This window comes from Carassius carassius, chromosome 44 (genome assembly GCF_963082965.1).
Source record: "Carassius carassius chromosome 44, fCarCar2.1, whole genome shotgun sequence".
NCBI classification, from domain to species: Eukaryota; Metazoa; Chordata; class Actinopteri; order Cypriniformes; family Cyprinidae; genus Carassius; species Carassius carassius.
In genome coordinates this window covers 25,660,323-25,680,175 of record NC_081798.1, presented here as the reverse complement: position 1 = coordinate 25,680,175, position 19,853 = coordinate 25,660,323, and the positions used below count along the sequence as shown (strand labels likewise).

General features: G+C 36.9%; 1 protein-coding gene across 2 annotated transcripts in view; it reads right to left on the bottom strand.

Annotated features, from left to right (window-relative positions):
- Positions 1 to 19,853, bottom strand: part of poc1a (POC1 centriolar protein A) — a 79,891-nt gene that overhangs the window by 5,663 nt on the left and 54,375 nt on the right. For both annotated transcript variants that reach the window (XM_059537035.1, XM_059537036.1), the window contains exon 10: positions 6,803 to 6,928. In XM_059537035.1, coding sequence (XP_059393018.1) covers positions 6,803 to 6,928 — 126 coding nt within the window. The remainder of the gene's footprint in view (positions 1 to 6,802; positions 6,929 to 19,853) is intronic.

The following is a 19,853-nucleotide window of genomic DNA, read 5'->3' as shown; positions in this document are numbered from 1 at the left end:
CGTACGGAAGTGGAAGCCAAACCAACCAGACACTGCATCGAAAAGACCAACCACTGAAACTCTGCACAAACAAAGGAGCACTTGTTAGTGAAACTACAGAGAGGCCAGTGATCACTTTGAAGGAGTTGTAGAGTTGAGCTGCAGAGAATGAAGGTGAATCAGTCAACCACATCAAGAGCTCTGGAGAACAGAGAGGCACAGAAGAAGCTATTACTCAAACAGACCATCAGCAGATCCCCCACACTGCTTTTAAGATGGTAATGGCAGAGCATCGCTCAAGTACCTTTGAAATACAAAACGAGAAAAAAACAATTGCATCGGAATGTTGCAAAATGGAAACACGTCTATGGGAAATCTTTAACCGCTTGAGAGGCAGATGAAGACACATCCACATAAGAGGTCCTGGTGAAACCAGCACCATAGTGATTTCATTCAAGAATATATGAAGACGTTTAATGCAGGTTTGATCTGGGAGCACTTTGGACCACAGAATGATGGGTTTGGGACAAACAACGTAATGCAACAGAAACACAAATCCCAACATTCTTGTTTGTTTTATACTACTGAATTTCAATTCTGCTACATTTATGAGAAGCTGTCATTCTGTGAAAGATCTGACTGCAGATTGAAGCCTTTGGCCTGTTTTTATACAGTCGGAATCAGTACGAGACAAATCCCTGGGATGCTAATTACGGCTGGAGAGTCATTTCTTATTATTCTTCCACAGCGCTCTTGTGTTCAGTGTCTTCCCTCTATCTCCGGGTGAGTGAAGCCCAAGGATAACCCCCAGAGTGCATGTGCTTCAGAACGTGGGCGAGACGGGCTGATGCTTAGTAAACAGGCTTCCTGAGCCGCCCCCTGAGGCCTGGGAGGCAGAACTCGATAACATCTGCTGGTATTTCATACTAGAGGGAATGGGTTTTGCATTTCCTTCCTCTGCAAGTGTGCTTTTCCGATCAATACGAGCAAAGCTTATCTGCTCCTCTGAAAACACTGGGTAGCAGTATACTCTGGTGAAGGTCACTGGAGTAAGCGCAGGTAAAATCGTGATGATAATACACTACACGAGAAGCATGCTGTTTACTGGAGCCGTGTTGAAAATGACGCCGCTACTCTCTCTGTGTGAGCTTTGAAATTATTCCTTTTTTGGTTGACAGTCTTGCTGAATAGGACAACTATCTTACTGTATTTGTCCTAACAGGGCTGAAGGCATCTGCTACACAGAAATTCACTGCTGCTTCGTCACAGATCGGCAAACGTAAACCAGCTCTATGACCCTTGTTTAAACCAGGTTGTTTTTATTCATTTTTTTTAATGCACACAATATAGGCAATTTGCATAAATTTCAGATGGATATAATTTTACAAACAAGGTTATCTACCACAGTCTGCAATCCCAGAATTCAACAGAAGCAGAGGAAAACAGTAAATGTCTTTTTCATGTGCCCTGTAAACCCGCATTATAGGTTCATTAAACCCTCTCCAGGTTTGATCCAGCTCTATTTTTGTTTCTCAATTGTCCAAATATCCCATCAGTGTTTTTTTAATTCTAAAAGGAGTTGTGGACATTAAACTACACCAAACATAGTAATGATGTTCGAGCTGTAATACACTGAATGTTACTAACATCTATAATTTGTGGTGTGTACGGCTGAATCGGGGAGTGTGTGAAAGTGTGTATCTTAGCACATTCTCCCGTCTCGGGTTCAGAAGTGAATTATTCATTGAGTCCTTCCAGCAACTGGATCCAGCGTTTTCTTCTAGACAGCACTTGCCGTGTTCATCAGACATGCCACATTATCCAGTGCAGTCCGAGATTTATCTCGCTTTAGAATTAACATTATGATCAAATGATGGCCAGGAAGATATTGAATGTCATCTGGATGTACACTTTATGGAAACATCGGATGCTGGACTGCAAGGGCAAAATGACAAGATTTTGCATTTAAGTAACTTTAAACAACGTAAAAACAAGTGTTTCACTGATCAGCAGAACAACTGAAATGCGTGCATATCAGAGTCCTATCATCCATTTATTAATGATCTTTTTTATCATCCACTTACAATGTTAGTAAAATAATTCTGTGCAAATATTCAGGTCATATTTTACATTTTAGTTTTTAATAACTATTTTGCAGCCATTCGCTGACCTTCAACATTAAGTCCAGAAACAGTGCAGTGTCAGACAAATAGAAAAAAGCCATTTCAAAGGGAGAGTAAACTATTTGTTGAGATATACACTGATTTATATACACACTACTATTCAAAAGTTTGTGGAAAGTCCTTTAAAATGTATAAAAGGTTTAATGCAAATTAATCTTTTTAATGCAAATACTATTGAAAAATAAAATACTGGGCAGCACAACTGTTTCCGACACTGATGATAATCAGAGATGTTTCTTGAGCAGTAAATCATCATATTATTCTGATTTCTGAAGATCATGTGACACTGAAGACTGGAGGAATGATGCTGATTCCTCTCTAGTTGATGGTGCTTGGAAGAGATCTAACTTAACTGGATGCTAATGAATCAAAGCCTTATCCTGGCCGTATTCACCAGCTTTAGTGAAGCTGCAGGCCAAGGCAGACGCCGGTATTTGCATGAAGGTGAAGGTTAGCATTCCCTGCATGGAGAATGTGAATCTGGAATATGGATAAACGCTCCCAGATGACGAGAAGCCCCCTCTGAGGCCCGAGCGTTTTCCACATGCCAGAGGAACAACGTTAGGAAAGAAGGTGGTGTTCTTCTGCAATGGAAACCATCTGTTGCTGCCTAATAACTGCAGCATGAAGTCCACTATCACACAGAACAGGGGCAGGTCGGGTGAAACTGCGGAGCGGAGCAGCTCAGACACATTAGCCTTCACGTTCCCAGTCAAAGATGAGTCAGAAAACAGCTAATCATATGTAAAATGATAACATCAGACGGTCAACAGACCTCCAGGTCAGGATCTATTCACCTTCCTCATTAAGCCTTTAAAACGTGTTTAAACGAGACTCCTCAAAGTAAATAACACAGCACTTGTAGATTTTTGTGGTAGGGCTTTTCATTTATTTTGTTTATTTGGTGCAATTAATTAAGGGAAAAATAACGATTACGCCATCTTACACAGTCATTCTGATTAATATGATGTAGGAGTCTATTACAATACAGTTATACTCTAGAGTTGATGGCAAAAACCTCTTATATTAATATCATGCATAAATAGTGCTGTTCTAGTACAAATGTGTTATTGATTTTATACAACAAGTTAATATCATGTTACATTTTAGACACAGTGTTGTCAGTTTTGATCAGTTTCACAAATGAAAACAGCTCAAAGCTACAGCAGAACTGTTGTGCATCTCTGATCAGCGGTGATTGGTTACTCAATCAGTCTCTTGAAGGGTTTCCTGGACGTTATAGACATGTATACACTACATGATTTGTGACATGTTTACGTGTTTTGTCAGCAGTATCTGTGAGATTCTGTCGATGTGCCTCAAAGACGTTATTACTGAAAACACACTGATAACAGCCAGGTCTTGACTTTTATTAATACTGTTAACACTCAAACTACAGTGAGCTGACAAACTGAATGGAGGAGTTTCTGCCGGGAACAGAAAAACAAGCTTCATGCTTTCAGCTGTACTTTAACACTTGACTTACCTTCATTAAAAGCTCCTTCAAACATGTATAATTAGAAATCATCAGAGTCAGCTACTCTACACGAGCTCTTAACAGCAGAGACTGATCTGATCCCACACATATAATCACTGATGAAAGCAGATATGAAATAGACACATATATACATTATGATGGTAATCCTGATGTGCACAAGCTGTATTACATGTAGGTAGATGTGAACCAAAGTAAATGTTTTTTTTTATATTCATTCACACTTTATTTTCAGGTCCAGTGCTCGGCGTTAACAAAGCATTAACTATAACTTTTGCCTCAATAGACTCCTAATTTGTTGTTTATTAGTAAGGTAGTTAAGATTAGGTATTGTATAGGATTAGGGATGTAGAATATGTGCTTTATAAGCGCTAATAAAAAGCTAATATGTTATTAATAGGCATGCTAATAAGCAACTAGTTAATCGTGATAATCGGTCCCTATTAGGGATGTCAGTTTAACAGGTTAACTTAATTAGTTATGAAAAAATAACATGATTAAAATATTTTAATGCAATAAATGCACTGTCCACGCCCCCAGATCTGTACATCTTATTGGTCGACTGTTGACAAATTTGATGGAGGGTAACAACTCCATAGATGCAGTTTTGTCCTAAAATTCAAGATATTGGGCAAAAACAATGGCCCTGTATGAGTTTTTGTCTCATATATAATCACAGTGATATCACACGAGCAGCGAGAGCAATATCACACGAGTGGTGTTTTTGACACGAGTGCAAATGTGATTTTATACAACAGTTCATTAAATAAATTAATATTGTGCTGTTTTTAAACAATATTGTATGTTTTTATTCAGTTTTACCAGCAAAAACATAACCTATAAAACCAGAGCAGAATTGTTGTGTGCCTGTGAGCAACACAGCAGTGCTTAGTTTCTGAATGAATCAGCCGTTTGAACGAATCATGTGAATCAGTGATTCAAAGAGAGAGCCGTTTACTGAATCCCTCATGTGAATCAGTGATTCAAGGAGAGAGTCGTTTACTGAATCCCTGAATGAATCAGTCGTTTGAACGAATCATGTGAATCAGTTATTCAAAGAGAGTCGTTTACTGAATCCCTGAATGAATCAGTCGTTTGAACGAATCATGTGATTCAAAGAGAGAGGCGTTTCCTGAATCCTTGAATGAAACAGTCGTTTGAACGAATCATGTGAATCAATGATTCAAAGAGAGAGCAGTTTACTGAATCCCTGAATGAATAAGTCGTTTGAACAAATCATGTGAATCAATGATTCAAAGAGAGAGCAGTTTACTGAATCCCTGAATGAATCAGTCGTTTGAACGAATCATGTGAATCAATGATTCAAAGAGAGTGCAGTTTACTGAATCCCTGAATGAATCAGTCGTTTGAACGAATCATGTGATTCAAAGAGAGAGGCGTTTCCTGAATCCTTGAATGAAACAGTCGTTTGAACGAATCATGTGAATCAATGATTCAAAGAGAGAGCAGTTTACTGAATCCCTGAATGAATAAGTCGTTTGAACAAATCATGTGAATCAATGATTCAAAGAGAGCAGTTTACTGAATCCCTGAATGAATCAGTCGTTTGAAGGAATCATGTGAATCAGTGATTCAAAGAAAGAGCCGTTTCCTGAATCCCTGAATGAATCAGTCGTTTGAACGAATCATGTGAATCAATGATTCAAAGAGAGAGCAGTTTACTGAATCCCTGAATGAAACAGTCGTTTGAACGAATCGTATGAATCAATGATTCAAAGAGAGAGCAGTTTACTGAATCCCTGAATGAATCAGTCGTTTGAACAAATCGTGTGAATCAATGATTCAAAGAGAGAGTTTACTGAATCCCTGAATGAATCAGTCGTTTGAACGAATCATGTGAATCAGTGTTTCAAGGAGAGAGTCGTTTACCGAATCTCTGAATGAAACAGTCGTTTGAACGAATCGTATGAATCAATGATTCAAAGAGAGAGCAGTTTACTGAATCCCTGAATGAATCAGTCGTTTGAACAAATCGTGTGAATCAATGATTCAAAGAGAGAGTTTACTGAATCCCTGAATGAATCAGTCGTTTGAACGAATCATGTGAATCAGTGTTTCAAGGAGAGAGTCGTTTACCGAATCCCTGAATGAAACAGTCGTTTGAACGAATCGTGTGAATCAATGATTCAAAGAGAGAGTCGTTTACTGAATTAAGATGTTTTTGTTTTTGTCAACAAAATATACAGAGATGTTTCTCAAATGATCTTCTTTTATGATCCATACTTTATGTTGGGCTGCTGTAGCCTAAACATTTAGCACAATAACTGCTTTAAATTATATTTTGAAGGTATTTTCACAGCACCCTGTAATTAATTAGATTAAATTTTAATCGACTGACAGCCCTAGTCTCTATACTAAAGCGTTACTGTTTTTTCTTAGATGTCCGTTATATGAGCAGACAGTCAGTAAACACGAGCGAGTCAGATGGTAATTCAGTAAGTCACTGATAGTCATGACTTGTTAAATCTGGCTCTGCCAGACACAGTGGAGCACTCTTTAAAATGATTGAAAACAATAAGAGTAACTTCATCAGTAGATTATCAGAGCCGGCTCATATGCACTGTATTAGTTTTTGTGTGTGGCTAGTGAAGAGGTCAGCAGAAAGACATTGTCGCTGTATAAGGATTATACATCCATATCTTTTCCTACTGATGGGATTATTTATAGTCTACACTACCCCCATCGATCTGATCCAATTTTTTATTCAGATCCAACTTGGCTGAGGCATTTACATGAAGTATTTTCAGTTTAATGAGCCATCAATCTGTTTAGGCAACATTGTGTGGCCCAAATCTGATATTTTTTGCTCACCGTCACATGTGACTCAGATCTGTTTTTGTCATGACAGTGTGAACAGCACAAACACCACGTGATCTGATCTTTTCAATTCTGACCAAAAAATTTTACTCATGCGAGCAAAATAGTGTCAGATTTGGGCACTGTGGCCTGCAGTGTGAATGTAGCCCCTGTGTGCATCGTTCTTTTTCACATACGGTTCAGTTCAGAAGCATGATCTGTTCACACTGTGAATCTAATATTGGCCACATTTAAAAAACCAAATGTCAACAGCTGTACAAAAAATCAGATCTGAAATGCATGCAGTAGGCATGTAGAGATGTGTTACCTGTGTGAGCACGTCCAGCTGTCCTACGATGTGCTGGAGGGTGCTGGCGAGCACAGCGGGAACGCTGTCCGGCTGACCGGCTCCAGGGCTGCTCTTCTGGGACGACACACCGACGGCTCCGGACTCCTGCGGGAGCGATGGGAAACTGTGAGCGTCTCTGAGGACTACCAACACCTGACTGAATGTGTGTTACGCCAGGCAAGGTCAAGATAGTGACACATCTTTCCTTCTGTATAGTGACGTGTGTCTAAGCATAACAGGTTATTGAAGTAGAGCGCTATGATTTCTGTGATGCGGAAAATGCGGATGGAATCACAGAATCCAGTCATAAACAATAATAAGGAATGTCACGGAATGTGTCAATGTTTGGATGAATTCATCAAAAATAGGTCATTACACTTAGATGAAACCATGATATGGACTAGTATTTGTAAATTCATAGGGCTATTGAAAATTTTTTATTTTAATAAACCAAGTGGTTTAATGCATTAAAATGAAACATGCTTAAACAGAATTTGGTAACAATAAAACAGAAGGTGATAAATAAATTTAAAAAAACATTACACAGGGCTATAAATATGCAATTTTTGATAACCTTTGAATAGATTGGTGTTAAATTGAAAAGGGGTTATGAGTTTAATTTAATTAGACATGCTTTTTAATTCATAAAACGTAATTTAACTATTAAACAAAGAGATCAGAAAAACGTAAATGGAAAAAAAAGAAGAAATGGAATCCAGAAAAATTTGAACGGGAAAAAAATGAAAATGAATGAAAACCTTTCTTAATAATGTGCTAATTAGCAAGTTCCATGGCTAAAGTAAACAGTCTATCAGAGAACAGCCATCACCTCACTGCAGAGAGGGGCGGGGCCAGCCGAGCTCATTAGCATTTAAAGAGGCAGGCACTGAAACGTCTTGCTGAAAACAGAGCTGTGGGTGTTGTTTTACACAACCTTCGAGAAATTTTAACCAAAGCGTGTTACAGACTTTTCATTAAGACCCTAAAAAATAATTTTCAGCCCATTTAGTGTGCATGTGCCATGTGTGGAAAAATGACTGGCTCTTTAATCTCAGCGGTGTGATTAATTTAGTAGTCGGGCTCAAATTTTAAGATTGCACGGGATCCTCTGGGGAAGCAGCTTTATGCAGAAATCACTGAACAGAAGTAAACAGAAACATAATTTTTTTGTCACTCTTTTTATCTGTTGATGAGCTTCCACCAAGTGATGAAAACTATAGTTTGTTTGGTCACCCGTCAGCCTCCTGTGCTTCTGTAAGCACGTCTCTATGATTCCTGCGATGCTGAAAATGAGGACAGAATCGTGGAATTCAGTCATAATAAAAACTGAATTTAATGCATAACGTGGAATGTCATGGAATTTGACAAATTATGGATGTATAAATAGGTCAGTACAAATAAATAATAACACGATGTGGAGTAGTCTCTGTCAATAATTAAGCTGCAACCGGTGGTGATGGCGCAGTGGATAAGACACATGCCTTTGGTGTGAGAGACCCGGGTTCGAATCCACTGTGAGACACCAATGTGTCCCTGAGCAAGACACTTAACCCCTAGTTGCTCCAGAGGCGTGCGACCTCTGACATATATAGCAATTGTAAGTTGCTTTGTCAGCTTAATGAATAAATGTAAATGTACTACACACAGACTGAAACACACATTGATGTCATTTCATACAAACATAACAATTAAAGGTCTTCAGAACAACACATTAAAATAAAATTAACAGATATTACTTGATGTAATTATAGTACTACTAATAATAAACTGATCACTGAAACCTTTTTAGAGGAATATTTACCAGAAAAAATATTTTACCAGAATTTATTTAGCTGAAAAAAATTAAATAAACAACACAGTACTTCTGAAAAAAGAAAGAAAAATAAATTAGTATTTTTTGTAACATATATATATATATATGTTTACCATTATTATTTATTGTAATCATTAATATGGAATCCGAAAAAAAATAATGTAAAAAAGGATTTGGCAAAAAAAATACAACTAAATTTGAGAAAAAAGAAAACCTTACTTAGGGGCTTAAAACAGAAAAATAAAAATGGAAAAAAATAGAATCCAACAAAAAATTAAATAAATTTGTGCAGTAGAAACTGTATCTAAAGTCAGTTTTCTCTTTCACAACAGCTATGGTCATGTCTCGCTCAACAGTGTGATGAGAATCCTTCTGGTTAAAGCTAACAGGTTTATTGCAGCTAGCAGGAACACACATTAAACACGTACAATATGACCCAATCAATGTAACACTTTATCCCAACATTCACTTCTGCGTTGTTGTGCAAAGTACATTTCTGACCTTACAAACCAATTCAGAAACAAGTCTCTTCTGCTCAACAAGGCTGCATTTATATGATCAAAAATACTGAAAATTTGGTAAAATATGATTACAATTTAAAATAGCTGTTTTTTCTGGGAATGTGTTAAAGTGTAATTTATTCCTGTGATGCTCCGCTGTATTTTCAGCATCATTCCTCCAGTCTTCAGTGTCACATGATCTTCAGAAATCAGAATAATGTGATGATTTACTGCTCAAGAAACATTTGATTATTATCAATGTTGAACACAGTTTACGGTTTAATATTTTGTGGAAACTGTGATGCATTTGATTTTTCAAAATTGAATAGAATGAAAAGAAGGTTCAAAAGAACAGCATTTATCCAGGACAGAAATGTCTCCATTATAAGTAACATGTAAAGTGTGTGATGAATGAAGCTTACTAAAGTCTCAGCCTCGGCCAGAATGAGCCCACTGCCATTACAATCAACCGCTTCCAGCAGGGACTGTGTAAAAACTGTTCTTGAATGTTGCTTCAACAACCCAAATGGTTTGCATATTTTCACTGTGAAGCATCTCAAATTCATCATCAGAAGTGTGTTATCAACAGACGTGGATCTGATGTGGTCCGAGAGTACAGCATCAGGTCTGAGAGAGGCAATGGGGAAAACAAACATGCTGTCGGCTCGTCCATACAACGCCTGCTGGACACATCTGGCAGACAGCTGCCATTCGAGTGCCTAGCTAGGTCAATATTTGACTGTGTGACCCTGGTGATTTCCAGGCAAACAGGGCTTCACACTTACTGTGGTCACAGAGAGACTATACCACAGACGCTCTGATGACCATGAGATCAGCATCCCTCAAAGCCACGTAACTCATCCCACAGCGTTTGTGGTCCACACATGTATGATTCCTCGTGTGCCAGTGTTCACCATCTACGATTTCTAAACTGTTTTATTAATTGATTTGCCAAATCGTGTTCACTGAACCAAAATCCAAATGCCCATCAAACAGCAAAATGCTGTGATTTAATAAAAGCGAACCACGGCACTTGTGTTCATTTACACAGCAGCTCAATCTCTACATGTGCTGGGAGTTCAACAGATATTTGGGAACACAGTATTTCCAACATTTCTGTGGACAGATGATTACAGCATTTGTAAACCTGCTTTCACAGAAACTGCAGCTTTCTGCCAAAATCAAGTGAAGGAATTAAGACAGGAGTATTAAGACAAGTAAATCAGTGCAGAAACTGAAGTGGAAATGGATATGAGCTCTTCATTTTGTGCTCCAATACCATCAGATTGGTGCATTTAACTTTTTAAAAATCTTAATCGGTGTGATTGAGTAAGTATATGAGGTGCAGTCAAATACTTATTTACAATGAAGTATAGCTTTCTATAAACCCACTGCAGCTCTATATTTAACCAGGCTGGGCTGGATCAGAAACAACTGGTCACATACTAGATCCTCATGACTGGAACAATGGAAACGTTTGGTCGAGCTGCAGGAGCTTGAATTAGCGGTCCTGAAATCAGGTGACATGCATTAAACCTATTACAAGTCATTATTTATCTATGTGTCAAAACCAGTTCATTTATAATAGTGTGTCTACAGCGAGAACTTTCAAAGGATTTCAACTGAATTAATGATATGAATGCGGATTAATCAACTTTATTGCTGCAGTAAAATAGACAGAAAGAAGAGATTTCATATAAAATACTGAATTTAAACCTCGTCAGAGCAAAATATGAACCGTGCTTTGAAAACCACTGATTACAGTTTGCCATACATTGATTCATTTGTGGCAGTCCATCACAAAATCAGCATTGACCACCACAAATAGATTTGCACAAATTTATCCCAAACTCATATATATATATATATATATATATTTATCAACAGTAATTTTACAATTGTCTAGTACAAATAAATAGATTGAAGATTAAAATAATAGTAGATTTGTCTAATTTTTTATGAATAATAAAAGCTGAGATGAAAAATTGACTTAAGCCAGAATTAAAATTTTACTATGGTTAAACAAATCTGTTACAACTATATACATACATACATATATATATATGTGTGTGTGTGTGTGTGTGTGTGTGTGTGTGTGTGTGAGATATATATATATGTGTGTGTGTGTGTGTGTGTGTGTGAGATATATATATATATATTAAAAAAATGGATTTTTGTTTATGTTGTCAATTATAGTTTTTAGAAGGAAAATCAGAATTGGCAAAAATCAGTATCGACCGATCCAACTTGCAAAAAGAAATCGTAAATCGGAATCAGCCAAGAAAACTGCAATCAGTGAATCTCTAATAATAATTGACACTTAACTCATCAATTTCCTTAAAAATGGTTTTAACTGAAATGTGAAGTTTTTTTTCTGTTAAATAAAAAAAAAAAGCAAAGAATATTTTATAAAAGTTTGTATCTGTATTTTTTTTACAGTCATATTATGGTTTAATATCATAGACATTGCTTATATGATATCAACTTTATTTGTGCAAGTCTTAAATAAGGTGTTAAAAAAGACTTACATTCGATTTTAAAAGCCTGCAGAGACGTATGCTAACTGATATCGACTTTAATGTTGACTTTGACGCTCAATGTCTGCTCCTTCAATCCAGCTGAGTATTTAGAAATGTTTTCGGAGATTATTTTTTCCAGAAACCCCCGTAAAATATCAAGTTGAAACAAATGGTGCTAATTGTGCTATAAAAAGCAGACGTGTGTGGGAGAGATGTTCAATTATGTAAATAAAGTTCTTTGCATTAAGAATTTGCATTGGAGATTTTTTTTAGCATTATAAAAAAAAACTAAATAAAAACCTTCCCCTTTTCATTGGGTGGAGGTGTTACCACAAATAAAGTGCAAGTCTGTGGGAAACACTGGGTTGTATGTAGATGCAGGCCATGAAACAACTATTATATTTTTAACTAATTAATTGCACTAAACCAAATTTGACAGTCCTAATTTGAACAACATTATCATTATAGTTGTGCAGATGCTTGAGGCGTGCAGAGAGGCAGATACTGGAGCTGAATGTTAAGGAAGAGCCTGACGAAACGCACAAAAACATGAAAGCTGAAGAGAGCTTATGCTGAGCCAACAGGCTTCCAAAGAGCAGGATTAACTCCTGTTGAGAGACGGACTTACTCACAGCTCAGCAGTAAAACAGCTGCTCAAACACACACACACACACACACACACCATGAATCACCTGGACTGGAAAAACCAACAGTGGAAAATTTCCTGAGGCCCCAGTGAAACTCTGAACTGCACTGAGCTGACGGATCCATCGATAGATGCTTCCTCGTCTACAAACACAGTCATTCATCAGGAGCCGCCCCACACACACACACACACACACACACACACACACGCACACACACTTCCTCATGCTGCTGTAAAAGAGGGAATGCACATGTAATTAACAGCTGCCAAAGCCTAATATAAAGCTTGTAATGATCAGTGGATGTGAAAGAGCGTTCAGTCGATTCAGTGACTAGAAAACTAAATAACAGGCCTTCGTTGAAGTGTTACACTGCGTAATTTATGCAGCTGCCACTCATAAAGGATTTCACATTTACAATGCTTTTGCTTTCCTAGTCAATCTTTAAAAACACTAATAATTTAATATAACTCTTCAATGCACGCAGCAGATCTTCAAAAGGACGTTTAAAATGAAGGTTCTTTAATATCCTTAATAATAATTTAGGAATTTGCCCCGTGAACCGTTCGGTATGAAAACACGTACCGTTACACACCTACTTCAGTGTGTCATGAATCTTTGACAACAATAGTATACAATTTCTCAGCCGTTTATCAACCGGGTATCAGCATTGTACTGTCGAAGCTTCACTAAAAACAATGAAAGTGAAAAAGCTTAATTTTTGAATAATAAATGAATCACGTGTTAAGAGAGTTGTCTCCTTCATTCATTGATAAACGTGGGGATTTGTTTTACACAAAGAAAAAATGAATGATGATTTTTATAAGACAATTACATTTTCTATGAAGACAATTATACATTACTGTCAAATTCATAATAGTGGGGATAGTAAGACTTTAAACATGTTTCTTTAAATAGTTCTCTTCTGCTTACCAAGACTGCATTAATTTGATAAAAAATACAGTAAATGCAGTAAAATATTTAAATGTGAAACATCTGTTTTCTGTGTGAATCTGTGTTAAAGTGTAATTTATTTCTGTGATGCTCCGCTGTATTTTCAGCATCATTCCTCCAGTCTTCAGTGTCACATGATCTTCAGAAATCATGAAAATATGATGATTTACTGCTCAAGAAACATTTCTGATTATTATCAATGTTGGACACAGTCGTTCTGAACAAAACAGTGTTTTGGAAACTGATACATTTTATTTTTCAGGATTCACAGATGAATCATTATAAATGTCTCTACTGGCACTTTAGATCAAATTAATACATCCTTGATGAAAAAAAAATAATTTCTTTAAAAACAAAAATAATTTACTGACCTTTTGAACAGTAGCGAATAACTTGGCCATTTATTTTTCTTCTATATTAGTATACTTGACAGTGCACTGTTTTTTTTCTTCCTAATATATTATATTCCTACTTTAGGCATCCTACAGAACACAACTAAGAATACAGAGGTCAATAAGATGTGTGATTAGTAACAAAAAGGTTTCAGAAGTGGCAGATCATTTTTCTTTAATAGTGAACAGCAGCTGAATTACACTCAGATATGCAGACTTGACTCTGAATTATGTTTGTATTGTGTGTTAATTATGTACTGTAGCTCTAGTGTCACTTTTACTGACATCATTCATCAGCGTGCACGATGAGCTTCAAGCTCAGGTTCATATGAGGTCGGAGGAGAGAAAGGAGAACAGAAAAGACAAAAGCAGCGGATCAGGAGAGAGAGAGAGAGAGAGAGAGAGAGAGAGAGAGAGAGAGAGAGAGGCCTTTAGACGGCCGGAGAAAGAGAGCATCCTCACATAAGAGCCTCAGACCTGTCAAAGGCAATTCTGTGAAGTACAGCCAAGCAACTGCCGCCAGGAATTATGGGATTTCAGTTTTCTCCAGTAACCTGACAGGGGCAAATATTGATTGCGCAGAGTTGAACTTCATTGCAAGCAGCACGTCACGAGAGCTCAACGAAAGGCCAGCGTTTTACATTTGAAGTGCAGATTTTGTGGCAAAAACTGCAGACAAGTAAAACAAGACCTTTATTACTTAAAGACATACTTAAATCAGCCAAATCAGCTAAGAAACATTAAAATGAGGGGTGAAGAAGTGTGTTTTACTGTTGCTTTCGTTTCCTGCATGTGTCGGGACTTGTTTGGTGATTTCTGCGAATGTAAACGGGGCAAATTCACTAAACAATGGTATTTCCACATGCAATTCATGACCCACCTGCAAACGTGTGAATGCAATCAGTGCTGTCACAGCATTTACACTGAGCCAATGTCATTCACTTCCATGAGGACAGGCCTCTTTTCCATTTCAACAGACTGTGCTTTATTTCTATTATACTTCTATAAAACATTTGAGCTTTTTCTAGTGATTTTCTAGCAAAGTAAACCAGCTAATTATGACCAAATGTTGGAGAATCAGGCATTTGGCTAAAAAGGTAAAGGGAGTATTCTTCATCGTTCTGGAGAAATTTAGATATAGCAGAAATGTTGTTTAGGTAGCAATGTTTTTTTGAAACAGCACTTTCCTAAACTAATCCCCAACTGTAAAACCAGCATAAAAATGACTTAAATGATTATTTAAATGAGTGTACAGTTTAAACAATACACGTTTTGACAAAAACACGTTTAAATGATGGGGTGTTGAGCTATTAAAATATAATGCACACCCAAGGTGAAGAGGCCATGGCACGAAGTGTGTATTATTGTCTAATAATCCAACAGACTTGAGGCAATTGCAATGAGCTCAAGAGCTGCCTGGAGCTACTTTAGCCAAATAATTGCAGAATGTTCACCAACCAATCAGATCCAAGAGTTCAACAGCCCTGTGATGAAAATGATAATATTTATTAGGCTGAAATGTTAGTGTGGTTTATGTATGTTAGGGTTATATATGTATAGGGCCCTATGATGCGGTGCGGAAAACAGGGAGAGTATCATGGAGTCCAGTCACAAAAACAGAATTTACTTAATAACACAGAACTGTAAATGTATTCACGGCAACATGCCAAAATAAAAGTCTGGTTTAATTTGAAGACATTTGTACCCAAAATAAAATACAATTGTCCAATAGATTGAACATAGACTACTAATACTAGAATGAAACAAACATTATTTTTTAGGATATATATCAAACAATTTCTTCCATGTTTTCATTTTAATTGTAAATCCCCTTTGTTTGCCAAAAAATAAAGTTGGCTTAATTTTCAATAATTAAAAGATAAATGAAATTTAAGTTATAAACCTTCATTTGAGGACCATAAAATTTGAAATGCACAAAACAGAATTTCTGTGTTACAAAAAAAAAAATAAAAAAAATAATGAGGCTATAAATAAATTTGAATTACTTACATATGCATTGAAATAATTAGATATGCTAAAAAAATGAATTTTATAATCAAACATATGGTGCGAAACAATTAAACATTTCATAGGGCCCTAATCATGTAATTTTTCTTAAACTTAAGAAATGTATGAGAAATTGTATGTTTCATGATTTTAATAAGACATGATTTTTTATTAATAGAATTTAATTTAACAATTCATATTTTCGTACTGTATTGACAGCAAAATGTTAAACAAATTTTGTATTTTGACAAGACAAATAAAAATAACAAATAGGCTACAATTTTTGTACAACCTAAAATAAATAGTTTTCTCTGCGACACATTTTCCTATTGTGTTGACAGCAAAATGTAAAACTAATTTGATCCTGGACAAGACGAATAAAACAGCAAATAAAATAAAACAGCAAATACAATTTTTGTGCAGACTACATTTTTGTCATCTCTCTCTCTTTCAGTAGTGGAAATTTATTGTGATAAACCACCAAGCTGCGTGATTTGTTGCGTCTTCACCATGGTAAGAAAAAATCCCATACCATAACAGCCCTAGGTGAGGCTGGATCAGGAATGATTCGTGCAAACATAAACACATTTAGGCAGATCGTGGCGCATTCCCTTCAAAACCAAAGTAAATCCACTGAGTCTTCAGCGGCTCAGATATTGGGAGTAAATGAAGACTGCTGTGTAATTGTTGATGTGTTGATTCTGTGTGGATGTTCATTATTAGATCCAACAACAGTTTTTGAACAACAGTTATTGTTTGAATTTCTTTGAATGCTGAGAGTCCTGAGAGCCTGTTTTATACCAGAAGTAACCTGCTCTGTCTTGTCTGTCGGCATGCTTTCAGATTGCTCTTTACTCTTCCATGTATTTTTCGCTGCGAGAGAACGTGTGTGTAGTATGAAACTAGGACACTGTCAGAGATAGCAACAGTAACTAAGGAGGGTGGGTCTTTGTTAAGGGTCAATTTTAAAAGTTTTATCTATTGTTCTTAGGTATGCACGATATTGGATTTTTGCCTATATCCGATATGCCAGTAATTTCCAATTCATTTGGCTAATAGCTGTGTGACGAGTGGGGCGGGGCCGAGGGATGTGGGAACACGAGTGAGGCCGGTGGAGTGATTGGGAAATCCGCTACACCTGCGACCCACCACCGGTCTTGAGTCCCACAGAGGAGATGGAAAGATATAAAACTGGAGCGACGACAGTGAAGGACGAGAGAGGACCAGGCCTGGGCTTTTAGTTGTGTTTTGGTTTTTATTTGAGCGCACCAGTCGTCCGTGAGGGGCTGGTGCGCTGTTTTGTGTTTATTTTTGATTATTAAAGTTCCATTTGATTGTCCGCCGGTTCCCGCCTCCTTCTTCCCGATGATTATTAAGGTTTAATCGTTACAAGCCGATACCAACATAACTATTTTTATTTGACTGGATTCCGCGATTCCCTCCGAGTTTTCTGCATCGTGGAAATCATAGGGTCCTACAATAAGAAACAACTTGTAAAACCCAGTCTAGATTAGCAGCAGGTACAGTATAAAATAAAACAGTTCTTGTTTAGGAAAATGATCATATCTGCCTTCTCAGGCAGGATGCATGAGCGTTATGGACAGATAACACGAGAAAACACGTTCGCTGGGTGTAGAAGAAGCTTGAACACATTAAAAACGTGTCAAAAATGGGGCACATATTTATTTCTACTCCATGATCTCGGAGGTGCTTTATCAAGTTCGATGTGCACCCTCCTATGCACGAAACAATCTTGATGCAAATGTTGAATTTTGCCGAGATTCCATTCTGTTTAGCAAAGTGAAGCCACACTTAGGACCGCCGACGCACGCTATCCATGTTCGACTCGCTCGATTATGCCAACACTTCCAGTGTACGATTCTTTGTTGGTGTTCAGTGGTTTCTTCTTCCGGTCGGCGGACTAGGAATCGAAACTATGAATCGAAATGTAAACTTTTGAACGATTCCGGGAAAATCGCAAAGCTAGTCCCGGTTCCAATCGATACTCGATACCCAAGCCTAAGCACCAGAGCACACAGTGCTCACATTCTCCCTCTTTTCACTGTCGTCGTTCAGTTCTGCCTAATACATATAGAAGTCTGTCTAATAATCAGATAGAATCTGGAATCGATTCGTGCAAATTGAACCTGGAGGAGCAGAGGTCAGCTTCAACTGGAGACACGCAATCAATTTTAAACTCGTGATTTCAAACTATTCTTATTTATGCATTTGTCATATTCATGTAATTTTTTTTACTGCATGCCAAATTAGTTACCTTGGCTTTAGTTGAAAAAAAAATATGATTCCTAATCATAGACTGTATTAAAAAAATGGACACAGTATCGGTTACGTCACCCGTAGACCGTCACCATCTTGGCAGCGCGTCAACGCCCGACTTTCCCGGACAATCAAAAATGGGCAAAAATGCGGGAGCTACTTGCTGAAGCCACGCCCACCTAGCGCGAAGGCAGTGTCAGCAGCAGCAATCCACCTGTCACTCAAGTGCCCACGCCCTTAATTATGCAGAACTTTAAGTCTTAATATAATTTAAATGGATGAGTTATAAAAAATTCACCCCCCTCACAGTTGTCATGAAGGGCAAAATAATTTTTTGCACCAGGCTGTAAACATGTTTTTTTCTGCTGTAAAGTTTAACATGGGGAGATAATGGGACTGACTCCCTTTTGCAGCCAGCCTCAAGCGGCCAGTCGATGAATTACAGTTTTAATCACTTCCTTGTTGACCTCACGAGAGAGAGTGGGAGGTTGGCTTCCCAGATTACAGAGTACCCTGTTGGTTACAGTGTTTATTTTCTTTTTGTTTCTATATTTCTAAATGCTATAATAGAGTTATAGAATCAGGAAGTTGTCATCTAAAGTATCAGTATGTTTATTTTACACATTATTTTCAATATAATTCATTTTCAAATTATTTCAAGTTTCTCAAACATTAATTAAAAAAGAAATTACAGTATATACATATATATATACACACACACACACACACACATATAAATATATATATACACATATATATACACACACATATACACAGACATATACACACATATATATGTGTGTGTGTGTGTGTGTGTGTGTGTGTGTGTGTGTATATATGTGTGTATGTATATATTAGGGGTGTAACGGTATGCAAAAATCACGGTTCGGTACGTACCTCGGTTTTAAAGTCACGGTTCGGTTCATTTTTGGTACAGTAAGGGAAAGAAATGCAAACATTAAACTGCAGGTTGTTTATTACTATACACTTTTTTTTAACAATTTGTTTACAAATTTAAATAGTTTTTATAATATATATATAAAATAAAAAAAGAATTAGAAATAAAATACTGCTGCAAAGTTCTCCACTAAATAAAATACTCTCAAACCAATATCATATAATAAAATATAATGAAAAATATAAATAACTATGATTACAGTACAGCATTACCAATCACCGCTTGTAGGCCTGCTCATATTTAAAAAGAAATTGTTATTGTGTTGGACCGATCGGAATTAAGAGCAAAGGTCTGTTTAAATGCAGACGGGAGCTGCGTTTGAATTACAATCTTTTTTTTCCTAGTTGTAGTGATGTTCACACTCGCGTGTTCCTCACACAAAATATTGCATTCGGTCATTCGGTACACACGTGCACCGCACCGAAAGCCCTGTACCGAAACGGTCCGGTACGAATACACGTACCGTTACACCCCTAATATATGCCATCAGGCACCCTGCTCTCGAAGATATCGGCAGTAAAAACAAAAAAAACAATATCGGTCGACCACTAATCACTGCTTTTTTTTCCTTTTTTTTTCAGATATTTAGAGGTAACCTTAACATTTTATTTTATAATTTAACATTTGTAAATGGTCTAAAGCAAAAGAGTTGTAATAATTCTGAAAATCTTTTAGAACTCCTAGTTTGTTTAAAAAATATAACATTACACATTAATGAATAAACCAGCGTGTATAAAAATGTTTAATTTATTTATTAAATTGATTTAATTTTGTCTTGTCTGTGCTTTTTTTTTCATGCGAGCTACCTTTAAATCAAAACATATTCATGATTTTATGGCATCAATTAGGTTACTGCTTTAATCAGAAACTCAATATTATTTGTGTATTTTGCTTTCATTTTATTAGAAGTAGGCCAACAGTGCCCCCTACAGAATTAAAAATCCTGAGCGGGCATTGAGCGGGCAT